At 43.6% G+C, this 18,874-nt stretch overlaps 1 protein-coding gene across 1 annotated transcript in view; it reads right to left on the bottom strand.

Annotated features, from left to right (window-relative positions):
- Positions 1–17,702, bottom strand: part of USP25 (ubiquitin specific peptidase 25) — an 88,796-nt gene extending 71,094 nt beyond the window's left edge. Inside the window, exon 1 of the mRNA XM_066571931.1 lies at positions 17,602–17,702. Coding sequence (XP_066428028.1) covers positions 17,602–17,646 — 45 coding nt within the window. The 5' untranslated portion in view covers positions 17,647–17,702. The remainder of the gene's footprint in view (positions 1–17,601) is intronic.
- Between the last annotated feature and the right edge of the window lie 1,172 nt (positions 17,703–18,874).

Here is an 18,874-nt window from a genome sequence, read left to right as displayed (position 1 = left end):
TTCCAACCTTGCCTGAGCAGAGGTTCAACTTCTGAATTATAACTCACTGTACTTTAATTCAGTTTAATAAGCAGCCTCACTTTTCAAATGGACACACAAATCAGATCATTCCAACAGAACCAGGTGCTAAGAAATCCACCTGCATTCTTTCAGGTTTGCCTGTACCCACTTCTGTTTGCTATCCTATCCTCAAATTTACATGACCCATTCCATATCTTTTCTCTAGCAGAGATGCTCCAGTTTAGTGAGTCAAGGCTCCAGTACTATCTGCAGTGCTAAGATGTATGTGCACACATGTCACACACAGATTCTCCATGAAGCCTGAACAGCATTTGACTCAATTCTAAAAAGCCCCCAGGACCTGATCTCCGACACCAGCCTGTGCTGGTACAGCTGCTGCAGGGTGCCCCAAGTCCTTGGGCACACAAAGGAGATGGTATGGCTGCCCTGGATCCAGCTGTTCACACCCCTCAGTCCCACCACATCATGCAGCAGGCTGCTCCCTGGGGCTTTCATGCACAAGCTATTCCCAGCCTTTCCCTTTCCTCTGGCTCCCTGAGGTATGTAGGCACTGTATCTTCAGGCTTTCAGCTCTTGGAAGATTTTAACTAACAGGAAATTCTCCCATTTTCCTGGGTGGAAGCCAAATTTGTGTATTAGGACTGCATGCCCTTATTTCCAAGTCTCTCTTTTTTCAGCCATCCCTCTCTTGCTCTCAGGAAATGCCCAATTAAGATTATCTGGTTTATAACCTCACACAATAGCATATTCAGTAGCTGTGCCAGCACCAGTGAAGCAGAAAAGGATCTGCACTACTATCAGCTTAGGGAGATACTGTACCCAAATTAGTTCCACGACAGTACTGTAAACTCTGATAACTTCCTACAATCAAAGCAAAAAGCTATCTTACACAAATGGGTTTTTTTTAACAAGGCAAATCTCATAAACTGACTAATATTGAATTACAGTGAAGATAAATTTGGGGGGGGAATTAGCCACCTATTGATCTGTTTATTTTCTCCTCTCTGCAGCTTCTGAAGAAGCGTATGTAAACTGCAGCTTTATTCATGGCAACATCCAAATATTTGTATTTGCAGCACAACCACTTAAAAACTCAGAAGATAAAACAACCCTTTTCCATTTCCAAGCACAGATAAAGTTCTATGTTCAGGAATGAATGAGATGATCCAACCATTAGGAGGAGAAAACAGGATCTATGGCCTCACTACACAGTTCACATTTCAATTATGTACTACATAATGAAAATGCACTAGGGGCACCAAGCTGATTAGAAGCACAGAACACTTCTCCTGTGGGGAAAGGCTAAGAGAATTGGGATTGTTCAGCCTCAAACAGAGATGGCTTAGGGTAACTTGCAGCCTTCCACCACATGACAGGAGCTACAAGAAAAATGGAGATTATTTACAAGAGCCTGGAGTGACAGGACAAGGGGCAATGGCTTCAAACTGACACAGAGTACATTTAGATTGTATTTTCAGGAAAAACATCTTTACTGTGAGGTGGTGAGGCACTGGAATAGGTTCTCCTGGGAGGTTGTGGGTGCCCCATCCCCAGAAGCGTTCAAGGCCAGGCTGCTGGATGGGGCTCTGCACATCCTGGTCTAGTGTGTAAGGTGCCACTGCCACTGGCAGGGAGGTTTGAAGATCTTTAAGGTGCCTTCCAGCCCAAGCCATGATCCTAATTCCTGAGGGATGAATACTTTTATTAGAGACAAAAAGAAAGAAGAAAACACAGATGCTGAGAATGGCATTTTGACTCAGGCCCTTCACACAAATCCCACTTTCTTTACTTTCTAGTGCAACACTGATTTATAAGATCTATTTATTGGAGGAAAACTCAAATGACACTGCACAAATATTTTATATTAAAGACAATTCTAATGAAGCCTGAGCTGCAGAGGACCTGCTAATGGCATTGCTTGCAGACAAGTAGCTCATAAGCTGGTTTCCTCATATGATGCTGCTGTAATGAGAAGAACACGGAGAGCTTAGAGGAATGTAATCCTCCATAAAGAGGCTTTAAGTTTCTGCTACAAACAAACAAACAAACAGAAATAGTTTAACATACAAAGGACAAGCATGCTTAAGACCCTCAATTACTACTCTGAATATAATTTTCTGCCACATTAATCATATCTCCCAGGAATAGTTAAAAGGCCCACAGACACTGCTGTACATTACAGCTTCCAGCACCACAGATACATTAACCATTTCCTAAATATGCTGTTGGTCAAGTTCCAAATAGGCAAATAAAAACTAACTCCTTTCATGAAACTATTGAGCTGAAACAAAGGAAAAAACATGCAGTCAGCTCCAGAAGGCTTTGCTTTTCCCAGCTCTCTCCTCAAGATTTTTCTCCGTGTATGTGCAGAATAAAAGTATTTATAAATAAATATATAAATTAGAAAGTGGTTATATGTATGCATATTTTTTAAAAGCACTATTTTGCTAATGCAAAGACCAAGTTAAATCTCTGCACCAGCTCTAAGGTGCTCCTTAAAGTACAACAGAATTTGGTCCCCTTGCCCAGCATCTTCTATCTGGGCTTCCTTTTGTTCAGGTACAAAAAGAGAAACATCTTACATGACTTGTATCCTCTAAGAAAGTAGGTAAAGATATATTTTTACACACACTGTAATGCCAAATGCACCTCAGCTTTGGTTCAGACAAAAATCACCTGTGGAGAGCAAAGGACGTGCATAAAGACAGCAGATTTTCAGTCTGGGGCTGCTCTGCACAGGCTGCCAAAATCAGGCTATTACAGCAGCAGCTTGCACAAAGTGCAACTGGACTGAGAGCAAAAACTTACTTCAAGGAGCTAAAGGACACAGTGTGTGGCAGGAACTTTCAGCCAACCACAGCCTAACCCAAATAAAACTTGCAAGGGGAAAAGGCTTGAGTGCACGACTTAGTACACTCTTCTCACAAAAATTAAAGTAAGGATTCTACTTAATCATAGCTTTATGTAACCCATATTGATCCTAGACAACACACAGAATACCCTCACCAGACTTCCATGCTTTTCATGTTTTAACTAGTGACTTTTCAATGAATTTCCATGTCTGATATTAGGGTTTCTACACAACATGAGATCATGCATACATATAAACACTCACAATTCTGAGCCTCATATGTGGCCAAAAAAAAAAATCTTTTTCACTCTCAGCATATACATTTGTCTTTATTCAAGCTGATGGTTAAAGATTTTGAGATAATATTTTAAGGAGAGGTTTGAGGAGTTTGGTTTGTATTCTCTGACACTAAATATAAGGCAAAACCCACCTCTGACAGTTATTTAGATAAAATCACCCAGAAGTTATGAACCAAATAATCACCTGCATGGGGAATACTCTCACAATGAGCAGGAAAACCACCTGCTGGGTTCACAGGGGTAAATTTTAAAATTAGTCTATGAACTGATTTATGATCAATGTTGCTTGAGTTCATGTTTTGAGTTGTTACTGACAGCTAGTCCTAAATGAGTTTCAGGGACAGGATGCTAATCAAGAAAGGATAGCAACCTTAGTACTTACTGAAAACAAAAAGGTGTCAGAAATGCAAAATTACCAAGATTTTTGAGGTCTTTTTGTTTTAAACCATCATGATTTCTCTATACCCTGCTCAGCATAACAGTGAGCTTCCCAAGAGTAATGACAGCAGCTCTGAAATTAATTAACCACACTAAAACCAATGAGATCTTCAGTTTCACTTAACTAGACACAAGTTAGACTTCAGGTTGTATTCACTGGAACCACCACGGGAAAATCTGCTTCACAAAAAATGCTTTGATTTTTACATACTCCAGTAACTGTGACAGTAATTAGCAAAAGTCTCTGCTCCAGTTCAATTTTGTTGAATAATTAGTTCCTGGTAGCAGTGGGAGGGATCTTTCAAAGCACCAGCACATATTAGCTGTAAACTACACATAAATTCAGGAGGATTCCTCCAAGAGCCCCCCATGGACAACAGCTGGGCAGTGACACAGTACCAGAGGTTCACAGCCCATCCCACCTCAACACCAAGTGACCTGCCAAAAACATGCACAAGCCATGGCAAACTAAAGCCACTGGGGTCAGTCTGAGGCAACAATATACAGATAGAAAGGAGGAGGAGGCTGGAGGATGACAGACACACAGCAAACTGTGTGTACATAAATACACAAACACAGAACCACAGGGGCAGCAGTTGGAAGGGGCTTGAGGGATCATCAGCACCCTGCTGAAGCAGGATACACATTCACATGTATGAGGAAAGGCTGAGAGAAATTGGGCTATCCAGGCTGAAAAAGGGAAGACTTCAAGATGATCCAGTTGTAGCCTCCCAGTAGGCTGAAGGGAGCCCACAGGAGATTATTTACAAGGGCATGGAGTGACAGGACAAAGGGGAATGGCATCAAACTGAGAGTAGGTTTAGATCAATATTAGGAAGAAATTCTTTACTGTCAGGGCAGTGAGGCACTGGCACAGGTTGCCCAGAGAAGCTGTGGATGCCCCATCCCTGGAAGTGTTCAAGGCCAGGCTGGATGGAGCTCTGGGAAACCTGGTCTAATGGAAGGTGTCCCTGCCCATGGCAGGGGGTTGGAACAAAATGAGCTTTGAGGTCCCTTCCAACCTAGATCATTCTATGATATTTTTCCAATTGCTCCTGGCTACTTTCTGTTCTAAAAGTTTATTTCCTAATTTTCTTCTTCAGTTCACAGATATTTACCATCAGGCATAAACATCCCATTTTATAGTGTCTGACCAGGCAGCACCAACAAGACTTAAGCTTTCTCCTCACAGCAAAGATTATTGCCTAGGGTATAATTTTACTGTAGCCACTATTAAAAATGTTCAGTCTTGTCTTTCTGGTCTAAAACAACACTGCCATGAGACCCACATTTTTACACTTTGAGATATTTTCCTTTGCATCCCAATCACAGTTTAACCCATCACACCACAGACAAGCTCTTCTGGTTCATGTCTGATGCTCTTCACAGTCCTAACTCTCAAGGGGAAAGCCAGTCCCACTAGCTCATTCAAACATTCAGCATATTTATAGGGCTGTTCTTCTCCAAACAGACATCATGATAGCCTCACCCTGATCTGTACAATACCAAAGAGCTCCCAAGGAAACACCAAGCTAGCCCCTCACTGTCACTCTGCTGTTATGATAACAAGGGCTACTATTCTAGGAACAAACAAACCAACTCTGGAAATTCCAAGTATCCTCAGATCAGTGGGATCCCAGGCCCTGCAGTACTTACAAACAATAACACTCACAAGGACTGTCAGACCACAAGCTCCTTCCGAGGAGTCAGCTGTTCTTCCCAGGCTGCAGCTCCTGCCAGTGCTGGCCAGCCCAGGCTGGTGTTGCCGATGCCACTCGTCCCTAGGAGCCAGCACCACCACTCATCCAAACCTCTGGCAAGTCAGGCCAGGGTCCCAATAAACCATCAGAGAGTCACCCTCTGCATACACTGATTTCCTGCCAACTTAGTGAGAGCCAGGGCTGGGAGAGGGAGGGGATAGGACAGAGATTGCACCGATTTCCACCCAGTTCAACTGTTGTGGAGCAGCAGCCTTAAAAGAATGAGTTGTTTCTCTGATATTATTTTAATCCTTCTTTTATTTGGTGAGAGAAACTGATGGGGGAAAAAGCCTCCTGCAGCCCCCATCCTACTTAGGCACAATAGCAGAAAACTTACACTAATGGGAGATGAATTAAAAATCTCACAGTGACAGAGATGTGGTGCTCCTGGTGTACACTTCCCACAAATGAACATGCACAATCAGACCTGCTCCTGGCATGGGCTGAACTGCCATACACTGTTCTCCACTCCCTGCTTTAGGCGTGCACATCCAGAAGGATTTCATTTACTGCAGCTGTTAATGGCACAAAGATCAAAGCTTCCACTTCACCTCAAACAACTCTGCTACATGCTCTAGGTAAGTGATACCAGGAAGATTTCACAATTTTTACACACAAAATTCAGCATAGTACAGCAGAGAAATTGTAAATAAAATTTAAATTGCACTTTTTCACAGACAGGTCTGTATTACAAAGAGTCCACTGTATTCAACAGAAGGGACACATTTGGGGAAAGAGTTCAGCTGTCTGTTTTGAATAGGAAGGGAAAAAAACAACAATCAAACTTAACAGAAAGCCTTTCAATAAAGGTCTTCCATTTAGTCCAATTAAAAAAAAAGAATTAGTAACATGATTTCCTACAGAAACAGGCCTTGTAATCACAGAGTGGGCATGTACCCAGGCACGTCTACCCTGCTACCTCTCCAGCTCAAGGTCACCTCCAGCAACTTGGCCTGGCCTCAGGGATCCCCAAAAGCCTCAGCAGCACCCCCAGGCTTCCCAGTACCTTGGCCAGCCAGCGTGTAGCTCCTGATCACACTGCCTGCTCTTGCCCACATCTTGGGCCACAAGAAGTTAGAGGAGACAACACAGAGGGCTTGGGAAGAAGAACAGAGGGGCAGTAGCTCCACTTCACTGCAGTGAGGTCTGCCAGAGGTGAACTCATCCCACAGCCTCAACTGGTCACCCCCCCTACTGTCGTGCATTATAAGACAAAATTACATCAAGAAATTCACACAGCCCTACTTGCAGCATTCAGCAAAATTATCTGATAGTTTATCCTGCCCTCCACTAACCACCTACAAAGAAATCATGTAAAGAGACATGTTTTTAACCTGGGGAGGGGCACGTGGGCACAGACAGACACAAGGCACAACTCTGCACAAGAAGGAGCCTACAGATAACATTAAGCCACGTAAAACCTGGGGCAGTGTTTAACAGGTTGCCTGGAAGGTGACAGGCTTCTGACAGCAGTTCCAGCTCCTGGGGTGAGACAAGACAGCCTTTCCTGGTGGGTCTAGCACCAGACAGGCACTGGCACATGCTGTGTCCCTGTGGAAAGGCCACTGCCACACCATGGCCGGTGAAGGGCAGCCAGCAGCCTTCACTTGCATTGGATAATAACCTCCATGGATGCAGGTGATGTTAGAATTGAAATGAACCTCAAACACAACAGAGACACTACAGTATTCAAAGACATGGTGATAACTGTAGATCAGCATGTAATTTTACTACCTCACAATTAAAGAAATAGTAAATTCAGCATTGAATAAATAAGAAAGAATAAGTTCTTTATTACTAAAGAAATAGTAAATTCAGCATTGAATAAATAAGAAAGAATAAGTTCTTTATTACTAAAGAAATAGTAAATTCAGCATTGCACTCCACAGAGGGCAACTGAAATTTTCTAGGCCATTTTCTTCCATGAAGAAAGATATTGCTTAGAGTTTGGAGGGTGCTTTTTAATGGGCCTTATATTGAAGCACACATCTGCCTCACCTCCCACAGAAAGCTGAAGGTGCTACATTCTAATATGTTCAGACATAGTCTCAAGAAATCTACAACCACCTTGGTTCATAAGCACTGTTCACTGTAATTTAGCCCTGCCAGTTTTCCCAATGTCAGTGGTGTCACACCAAAAATGACTTTGTGCCATCACCACACACCTACCTGAAGCTTCAGAAGCTGACTTGAATAAAAGGGGTACAAAATACTCCTCTAACGAGTTCACATTTTTGGAAAATTATTTGAAACAAAAATTTCAATTCTGTGCTGACTTCTTAGCAGCAGCATTATGCCAATACATTCTCCATCAAACAACAGAGATGATAAACTCTGATAGTAAAATCTTCAATCCTTTTCTGTTCAGTTAGGTCACAAAGCACCCAGTACCTTCCCTGGCCTCCAACAACTCAGCAGAGCCTGTGCACTGCACAGCCTCCACTCAGCACCAGCAGAGGGTGGCTTATTTACCACTCACCTTAAAATCAGCCCCAGATAAAGCCTCAAGGCAACACAGCAAGAGCTGGAACTGGACAATGAGGAAATCTGTCTGTCTTCACCATCTACAGAGCTTACCCTGTAGACCTGCAGTGTACCAAAAAGGCAGCCCAGGCAGCTTCAGGCTAGGGGACAACTGTGGTCCAGACAGGGCTGCCACAAGAGATGTTCTGTGGCTTTCAGCACTAAGTCCCATAAAACACATTCAAGACCAGAAAACTTTTAAAAGTTGCCAGTAAGCTGTCAGTTATTTTTTAAGTTCCAAGCCAGTAATGGGATACAGACCGAGAAGATTTAATTCTAGCATCCCATTAAAAAAAATGTTATAAGCTTAGATGCCAGAATTAAATAAAATTTGCCAATTACTACCACCAAAAAATTAAAAGATTCTAAAGCAAGAAAACTACACAGTAGTGGGAAAGTCTCTAAATTAAAAAAAAAAAAAAAGAAAAAACCAAAAAGCTCAAACAGGTGGGAAATTTCATAAGAGACAGAAGCAGAATTTGAAGGAAATTAGATAGGAAAATAGATAATACCAAGAAGGGAAATCCCTATGCACGCCATCTTTAAAGCTATTTAGCTTAAAAAAAAAATCATATTTACAAGCTTAAAAATATTCTGATATATTTTCCCACAGTTTTATATCAAAACAAAGCAAAAGCTAAAATCCACAAAGTATAGGAATGCTTTCTCAGTCATAACCTAAGATTTCTGGGATACAATATAGTATTCAGTCCTCTAACCAGGCCATTTACACCTATGCAGTGTAAAGTGTTAGGGGGAAAAAAGAGAAATACTTTTCCAACAGTTGAGGTCCCAGGATAAATTTCTGTTTCAAAGTAGCTAACTTTCAGAAGAATAAAATAAAACCAAAAGGGAAGTGGAGTAGGAGTCTGTTCTTGCCATCTCCTCTTCTGAAGAGGACGAAGAACACCATGTGCCAATGCACACCCAGTCTTTTCCAGATGCTTACTTTAAAGCACTCTCACAGCACACACCTGAATGTAAATGAATACTATTTTCAACTTCCATGTGACACTCTCCCTTTTTTTTCCAGCTTAAACCCAGTAGAAACACAGCTAAATTCAACTTTGTTCAAAGTGGCTTTATGTTTTAATGGAAATTTGATTGAAAGTCAGAAAGTGTCATTTTTGGTTTGAGACTAGGATAGAAATTTCAAGCACAGACATCTGACTTTCCTTGGAGTCACACAGCTGTGGGAAGGACAGTTATCACAAAAACCATGTGTGACCTCAAGCCTACCATTTATTATTCAAGAAAAGCAAAAACTGGCATGAAATACAGCTGCATAAATAACAATCCAAAAGCTTTACACCTCGGGCTCAGACCCTAATGTTAAGTGAACATCCTCTTCAAAAGGGAGCCCTCTGGATTTTGGGGTACAACAGCAGAGAAATGATGACAATTGGCAGGACAAAGCCACAGGGGGATAGAATGCCATCACATCACGTGCATGTATTTCCACAAATTCTGTGTATGGTAAGATACAAGGTCAATTAGATTTAAATAGCTCCAGATCATGCCTTGCAAACACTAATGCCTCTCTGACAAGCTTTTATTAAATATATTGTTCTGTCTACCTCTGCTTACTGTAAAGCTGAAAATATGCTTTCACCTGATGGCTTAAAAAGCTGTAGTCAAGGATATTTTGAACACCATCTCCATTTTCTTGGCATCTAAACTTTGATAAGCTTGACTGTTGCCAATTAGTTGATAACAAACATTTTAAAATAAATACTGTGCAGAGTATATTTTTTCCAGCAAAAATCCACCAGGTAAAATAATTCAGAAACCAGCTATAAACAAAAGCATCAAGTCAAAGCTTGGCACCTCAGAATAAAACTTGTTTGAATTTGCATACCAATATTTCCTTAAATGCCCTTAAAAAAAAGTGGTTTACATACACAAATCTGTGTCAGGTAATGTTTTCAAAGTTAACCTAGTTGCATTCCAGCCTTTAAGCTGTTCCACATCACATGTCTTTTGGATTCCACCTCTCCAACACCCTTAGAAGGAGAGATACTTTAAAACTGTGGATACTCAGTGGTGCTACTGCTCACAACAATGCTGCCCCTGTTGAAGTCCCATCACCAGGTAACATCAGATTTCAGGGAAACTCTCATGCTGATGGATTTCAACATGCTTCTGAATTTCATCCTTTATGGCAAAGAAAAGCTAATGACATTTACAAAACAATGAAAACTATAAAACCCAGCTGAAAAGAAAAAAAAATCAATGCCTTCTTAAATTGCAAAGTCTAGTCAGAATAGATTATTTTCATTGTGATTTTCAAATGCTTAGAATGAATTATGCTACTAAATACATGGGAAAGCCACCCTATAATTAAACAAAGAAGAATTCAGAAATCCTGTCACCAACAACTGAAGTCATCAAAGTGTCCAGCTCATGATATTTTGTGTCAATCTGTCCTTTACACCATCTTGAAACACAGTTCTTCCTTTACAGCATTTCACAGCAACCTCAACATTTTGAGTCAATGTTGCTTAACATTTCACTCAGATTAAAGCCCAAACCCACAGATTCTGCACAACACCCCCAGGAAAGCTACTGTGTAGTTCAGAATGCTAAAACCAGCCCTCTAGCAGAAGCTAGAGCCCTGTGAGTGTCAGCAGGAGTCAGCACACCCCCACAGCCACTCCAGAACACAGACTGGAGTACTAGCCTCAAATATTGAGGCAGGGAGGTGTAACCCTCTGCAGCCAAGAGGTACTTGATCCACTTGAGAAAGATGGGGTGGAAACAGAGCACAAAGGTGGTATGGACAGGGTCATTCAAAAAGAAGTTTCATGAAAATTTTCCACTAGTGGTCTGTAGAGTTCTTAGTCAATTGCAAGTTTTGGACTCCTACAGAAATTTAGCAATGAAAAACTGCAAATTCTGCAATACAATGAGAGAGAGCAAACTGCGGGGCTGGAAGAAAGCAACATTTCAGATTTACCATTTTACCACAGCACACACTACAGCTGCTCTCAGTTTTACCTGCAAGCTTGGCTGAGGTGTGCAGGCACAATACAGCTTATGATAACATCTATATTCAGCACAGTATTAATGTAAGGTAACATGGAAAAATCTGACATGTGCTGTTCAGAACACACTGTGTTGCCAAGGTAAGAGTTACAAGTGTTCACAAAAAACAGCAAGAGATGGCATTCCTCAGCCTGAGGAAACAGGAAAAAGTATTTCCTTTTGTTTGGCACAAAGCCTGAGTTTGTACCTTCACTTGGCACAAAGCCTGAGTTTGTACTATCATGCAAGGTAGGCTCTGCAGGAAGGTATCTCACCACCTCATCTTTCCTTTAGCCCCACAGCTTTAGCATTCTCTCCCTTTTTAAATAATAAAAGGAATAAGCTTATAGAAAGCTTTTAACTTGCATGGTTTTGCAAGCAACTAACTCCTGTGATTAATAGTATCACCTTTTCCCTATTAATTATGCTTGACCAGCCATTAACCAGAACACTGAACATATCACAGTCCCAAAGGGAACAGAGGGAGTTTTACCCCATGTATCTCACACTCAGCTCCCTGGCAGAAATCACACCTGAGTGACATTAGATTCAATTGACTACTGAAACTGAATTTTCACTACAGTCAAATATTTTCCACTCCTGGCAGATGTTGACTTCTTTAACAGCACCCCAACTGATAAAATGTAATCATCAGCTAAGAAAAGCCATCTTTTATTTCATGCGAAAAGAAGACTGAACTCTACCCTGAATTCACAAAATCCTTTTGAAATACATTGTCACAACAGCCTCTCCTACGTTACTCACCTAATACTCTTAACTTGTGATTTGAATAGTGATGTTACACTGCTACCCCAGGCACAAGTCAACAGGCCCCTGCTGAGAACCTGAATTCTTTCAATTTAAAGGTGTCCATTTGCTGACTGAAGACCATCACAATGGTAACTTAGTCACCAGGGCTTGATGGGCAAGTGTAGTAACAGAGCCAGCTAAAAAACCCCAAGCAAACAAAGGAAAAAACAAAACAAAATGAAACAATCCAAAAACAAATCAAACAAACACCTATACACACACAACCCTTCACTGTGACTGAAGGCAACCTCCACCCACTTGAAAATAATCACAGTGACTCTCACAAGAGAACTAGAAAGTGAAAGCCATCAGGATACTTTCATTTCCGAGAAAATCTGCTCCCACATCTGTGGCTTTTCTACTCAGAGAAAGTAGAAAAGATTTTTCTCTCTCAGTCAGGTCCCAGCAACTCACACACACACAGCCCCCTCAGCTTTTTAAGAGTTCTGTTCCCTAACAAGAACAGAAAATCAATTTAAAAAAACCCCAAAAATACAACCAACTAAACAAAACTGAAAATTCAGGCATTTAAAGGAACTTATTCCTACATGAATACATGTAAGTGAAGACACAGCTCTTAAGCTTTTTGTTTACTTTTTATGCTATGGAATACCAGGAATGTCACATTTGACTCTTGACCAGCTGGGAATTGAAAATCAGTACCTCCACTGAAGAAAGTGAAGAACAATACTATTTTAATACATCTTTAGGCATCTCTGAGCACCTCAATAACCCCTCTGTCACTGGCACTGCCAGCAATGGCTGTAAGGGGGTGACTGATGCAGCTCCTCAGACAACTCCTGGCACAAGAGAGTGTCAGAGACCTCCCTGCTGGTTCTGCAAAATCTGGGCCCAGCCTGAAAAGGCATTCTCCAAGTCCTCTAGGGCCTCAGGTTGATATATCAACCTGGCCACTCAGTCCCCAGCACCTGTGACATCCCTCAACCTCACCATTCACATCACTGGAGCTACAGAGACAGTGTCAACTCCTGGATGGGTCCTTCAGCAGGGAAGTAGAGAAGATTTAGCCAAAAACAGAAAAGAAATTCCATCTTTTGTTCTACCTTTCATTCCCCTTCAGTTACTCAAGTCCATGGACAGCAGCTAAACTCACAGAATTAAGGAGATGCCAACCACAAATATCTTCTTAGGCACACAAGTGTAAGAAAGGTAACTATTCAATTATCCTTCCACTTATCCTTATGAAGCACTTTTTAAAATGCTAAATACTTTTCTATTTTAAGACGTGGGTAATTTTTTTTTGACCTTTTCATAGAAGCTGATGGGTTTTACTATCTTTTGTAGCTGATGCTCATAGTAGCTGTGAATACAGGGTTATCCTAAAAATATTGAGGGGAGGAGGGAATGTGTGTTAAGGACTTATTATAGATATTTTAAAATAATACTACCAGAGGTTACTAGGAAAATCTACAAACTTTACACTTTCATATTCTGAAGCAGTATTTTCCTTTCAAGGTGTGGACCAAAAATATTTAAAGACATTATTTCAGACAAATTCTAATGATAGTACTATACTTGTAAAGTCCTGCAAACACGACCAAAATCATTACTGAATTTCTGTGAAAGGTCTTCTGAAAGCAAAAAGTTTTAACCTGATGTTAAAGGTTTCATAAAGGTGCTGATTCATAGCATATATCAATAAACACAACCCTGCAAGATTCAGCAAGCTTGAATAGATACTAAAGAAAAAAAAGACCAAAAAAACCCCAAACTAACCACACACACCTCCACCCATTCCCAACAAAATCCATCAAAACAGTCACAAAACCAGAAAGCATTCAGCAGACCAGTTTGACAAGGGCTTTCAAAATTACTTTGAATCACTGGCCTTTGCACCTTGCTCTAGCTTTCAGAAATACCAACAGGAATCTGTGCCAAAGGTGTAACTACAAGTATTACAAGGTTTTTTGATATGAGCTTCTTAAATACAGAACAAGACGCACATATTTAACAGCATAACTCCACAGTACTTGAAGTAATGTTTCCAAATTACTCAGTAGTTGGTGCAAACACTTTCAGTAAACCAGTGTTGTTATTCTGCTCATTCTGGACAAAAAGGTACTAAAGCTCTGGGTACCAGCACTGGCAGCTCTAACACCCCATATTCAAGCCCCCCAAGCTTGGCTGTCACACAGTCCAAACACAGACAGCTCCCCATTTATGGGGAAATGCAGAAACCATCCTCACTCCGTGACCCAGGGGCCATTTCTCAGGTGCAGAGGGACACCTGCACACTGGTCACAGGTAAGGGCGGCTCTGGCCTCGTGATGAGAGAGGGAGCCTGAAGCCTCTTGGATCCACCAGGCAACTCTGAACTCAACTCTCAAGATACAGAGGTTTTAAAGATTTGAATTTTAAACCTTGGAAGGTTGCCACCTATTAAGATGGGAAAAAAAAAAAAAAAGAAAAAAGAGAGTACAGAGCTCCCAAGATATGCTTGTGTACCAGGTGCTCAGTAGATACTTTGCAATCACTTCCTGCCATTTAGGACTGCATCATGTCAATTGGTGGAGACAGATGACTCTATCATCATCTGCATGAAGCAGCTATTGCTCTTAGGAAAAAAAAAAAAAAACAACTCAGTGCCATATTATTAGCTAAATCTTTAAATAATAAGTACATCAAAGCCACGGGACAAGCACAACAGAAGCACACACAAGCTAGCACAATTTTCACCTTTTTACCCCAAAAAACAGCAGGAGAGAAGAATTTAGTATCAGACCTTGCTTTAAGCCAGGCATTATTTCAAGTGGTAAATATCCTTAAAAGTTTGTGCTTCTTTTAGAAAAAGAAAAATGAGCTGAGCTGACATAGCTCTATTCTACTATCATTCTACTATTCCTGAGATTACACTGCCAATGCACTGCTGAATCACAGGTCTGAAATAACAGTGGGTGTGGGAAAGCAAAGGACAGATAAAACAGCCTTTAAATCCATGTATCAACCAAATGTCAGGCTCTCTCCAGAAGCAGTAGAACTTGATAACACACATTGCTGAGAGGCCAGCTAAGTGCCACCAATTAAAACCCAGCTTCTTCCATCTGCCATTCCAAGATGACCATCACAGAAATTATCAGAGCTGAGACAATGCTGAAACACATTTAACCTCCTCACATCACAACTTCCAGTTAGCAGGAAAATCACCATTCACCCAGCCCCTGAACTCGCTGTGTAGGGGACACTGGGCAAGGGAAGGGTCTGCACAGCACATGGGGCAGCCTGGGAAGATCTTCTTCCAGGAGGAAAATTGAGGTACACAGGCATCAGCCACGTAGGGCTGCCTGGAGTACGGGAAATCCTGCAACACTCGTGCCTTATTTCCTCAGCAGCAAAATGCCTGACCAAAAAAAAAAAAAGGATTGGACAGGACAGAAGTACAGATTGGACAAAACAAGAAGCTACTTTTTTTATAAATTCTCTCATTGTTTACCTTTATTCACATGCTTAAGTCTTACTGTAAACATTACCTATAACCTTCAGACACTGAACAATGTCAGAGAAGCACACAAGGGCCATGAGAAACAAGAATAATCTGATTAATTACTTGCTTCAGGACATAATTTACAAGTTTTAACTAAGGGTCAAGATGACCAGTAGAGATGAAAGAAAAAAAACTTCTTTTGACCTGACGCAGCTGCTTTAACTACACAATAAACTAAAGATAGCTTCAGTGGGAAGCAGGCTGTTTGTAGTTAGAGCATTTATTAATACAAACCTACATCTCCAAGTGCTGCTGAAGTTGGACACACGCTTCCTGTATGACAGTAAGAAAACATCTGATGAACAATGTTGGGAACCACAGCTCCGAATAAGGTATGCTGATGACTCAGGCAACTCTTGTAAACCCAATATATTTCTGCTTGTACGTGGTTTCTTCACACTAACAGAAAACAATTGTAACAAACTTTGAGGTCTCCAGAGCAAACTCCCTTATTTGTGGACATTGGGTTTTCCCTCTTTCAAGGGAAAACAGTGAGTTATTGCTGTGGTAGCCTCTCCACCTTTCATCCATCCATCAGCCCACTGCACCTTCACCATTTGCCTTCCTACATGCAAATACCTGACCAATGTTAAAGTTCGTCGTCCAATTAGCTAGTCATTATTCTCACTAAAAATGAGATACTCACTTTGGAGCCAAATAAAGCTTTTTTACAAAGTACTTTTAAGATTTGCCTTTCCCTCATTCCCTAAATGCATGCAATTAAGGATAAAACAGGTTAAAAACAATTGCAGATAATAAAATAATCAGATGATTCAACATAAATAATAATAAAATATCCCTGCCATGAAAAAAAACTTGATATTTTATTCAGTTTCCCTAGACACTTAAAAAAGTGACCAACACCCACAGATGCTGATTACAACTTCAGAATTATTGCTAGCTGTATTTTTTACTGCAGCATGGATTACCTGGCATATACCACAATCAATCTTCAAAGTCCTTTTGGGCTTATCCTCAATTTCAAGCTCAAGTGAATCTGAACTACTGACCCACAAGCAGTAGTTTAGCTGAAAACTAAGGATCCTTCTAGTTTAGCTGAAAATCAACATTACTCCTTCAGGATTATTGTCAGAAAGCACAAATAGGCAGCAGCACTGATCATGGTCCAGAAGGCACTATGTATCTGACGTGATAATTACGATATATTAACTAAACCACTGACAAGAGGTTTTGCAAAAGATAAACTTGCTCACAGAAGTTGTCAGATGCACAGCAGCAATATCAGTTTTCAAACACAGCAGGCACATGTAGCAGCAAATCTGCTACATTAACCTGCGAGCACGCCCCAACTGAAAACACTGAGAGAGGAACAGAGTCAGCCCTTGCCTTCCTGCTGAAGCCGCCAAAATCACTGCTAACTACTTCCAACTATGAGAGCAGTCCTCGGCCAGACACGCCCTTCCTCCAAAAAAGCTTCTTAAATGCGAGCTGTACCACTTTAACCAATTATACCCTAATCAGCACATTCCCACTGTCCACTCTTAGGGCTGCAGCCATTTAACTTCCACACCGACTATACCAAAGCACATACACCTTTATCCTCTTGTGAAGGCAGTACATGCCATTAAAACACTAATAAAAATCAGGGAAGAGGCAACAGTCATACCACTAACCACAAGAGTTTGTTAACCTACAAATTACCTTTAAAACATATTATTTTAAAAGCGTTGCAATTTAATTTTAGACATTTCTCTTGACGGTTCAGTACAAGCGAATGAAAGCTTTAGAAGGTATGCTTTTTTTTTTTCTTCTTTTGACAGAGAAACATTCTCCGCCGAGTCCTGGCGCACAGTAAAAGACTGGGAAGCGCCGTCATTCCCTTAACCCCGTTCCATGATGCACGTTAACACGAGTCCCCAAACCCGGCACTTTTTCACTCCAGTAGGAGCGCGTCACTCGCTGGAAATAGCGTTCACCTTTGGCAGGCGCGGATGCCGGCGCTGCAGGGTCACGCCGGGCATGTGCAGCATCTCCCCCGGGCCCACGGGGGGCTCGGCCGGCACCCCGCACTCTCCCTGCCCAGCCCCGCTCCCGCCGCTCTGCCCGGCACCCTGCGAGCGCAACAGGCCCGCCCGGGGCCGCGGGCAGCGCGCCGGGGCTCCCCCGAGGGCAGCGCCGAGCCCGGGGCCGGCATGACCCGGGGCCGGGCCGGCAGCGGCCCCCGCTGCGGCTCCGCGGCCGCCGGAGCAGCGGGGCCCAGGCGAGGCCGCGGCACGGGGAAGGCCCGGGAGAAGCTCAGCACGGGCAAGAACGGCGGGAGCCGGAGCGGGCGGGAGCCGGAGCGGGCGCGGCCAGGCCCGGGCGCGGCGGGGACGCGGAGCCGCTCCAGGCCGGGCCCCGCCGGAGACTCACCTTGGCGGCGCCGCCGGGCTGCAGCACGTTCTGCTCCACCGTCATGGCCCCCGCGCGGCTCCCGGCGGCGCCCCGGGCTCGGCGGGTGGCGGCGGCGCCGTACGGCGGCAGCTGGGCCGGGCCCGGGCTGGGCGAGCGGGGCGGGAGGCGGGGCGGGAGGGGGAGCCCGAGTCACCGCCCGGCGGGGGGGGCAACGCAGCCCCGCTCCGGCCCCGCCGCCACTCCCGGAGCGCCGAGCGCCGCCCTCGGCCCGGCTGCGGCTCCCGGCGGCGCCGCCCCGCGCACCTGCCCCGGGCGCAGCCCCCGCCCGGCCCCTTCCCCGCCCTGTCACACCGCCCGCCTCCATCTTGGGAGCGCCCGGCGGCCGCGGGGCTCGGCGGGGCCGCCTCCCTTCTCCCTCAGGAAGGGCTCCGCGTCCTTCGCCCGCTGCAGGGGCGGCCCCGCCGCGTCCTTGCCCGGGGAAGGCAAAGTTTGCCTCGCTGCGGGGGAAGGAAGCTCGGACCGGTGCTGCTTTCCAGGGGATCGCCAGGGAATTTCTGCTTCCAGCGCTGTCACTGCTCGTAGCGACAACAAACCGTATCGCCAAATGAATCACAGAATCACAGGATGGTTCGGGTTAAAAGGGACCTCTGGAGATCACCTGCCCCAACCCCCCTGCCAAGGCAGGGTCACCCAGAGCAGGTGGCACAGGAACGTGTCCAAGTGGGTTTGGAATGTCTCCAGAGAAGGATACTCCACACCTTCCTGGGCAGCTGCTCCAGTGCTCTGCCATCCTCAACAGAAAAAAAAAAAAAGTTCTTCCTCGTGTTGATGTGGGTCTTCTTGTGTTTTAATTTTTTGGCCATTTCTCCTTGCCCTGCTGCTGGGCCCCACTGTTGCCCCACCATCCTCTTGGCACCCACTTTGGAGATCTTTGTATGCATTAATGAGGTCCCCTCTCAGTGTTCTCCAGGCTAACCAGGCCCAGCTCTCCTCATAAGAGATGCTCAAGACCCTGATCACCTTGGTAGCCTTTGCTGGACCTCTCCAGGGGCTCCTTGAGGAGCCCAGAACCAGACCCAGTAATGATGCATCCTAAAGTTGCAGGCCTTCCCTTTCCCTGAGGTTTGACTGAGTGAGCAGTGGGGTGATGGTGTTCAGCATTCAAATTGTACGGGAATGTCACCCACATATGGGGGGAGGTAGCTAGTCTTGGCAGCCCACAGTGAATTTTGGCACCAGAGATAAACAGTATTAGGGAAGAGATTGTGCCTCTGCCACCCTGCTCTGGGGT

This window comes from Molothrus aeneus, chromosome 2, assembly GCF_037042795.1.
Source record: "Molothrus aeneus isolate 106 chromosome 2, BPBGC_Maene_1.0, whole genome shotgun sequence".
Taxonomy (NCBI): domain Eukaryota; kingdom Metazoa; phylum Chordata; class Aves; order Passeriformes; family Icteridae; genus Molothrus; species Molothrus aeneus.
Note: the sequence above shows the minus strand (reverse complement) of the source record. Positions and strands in the feature narration are given on the sequence as shown.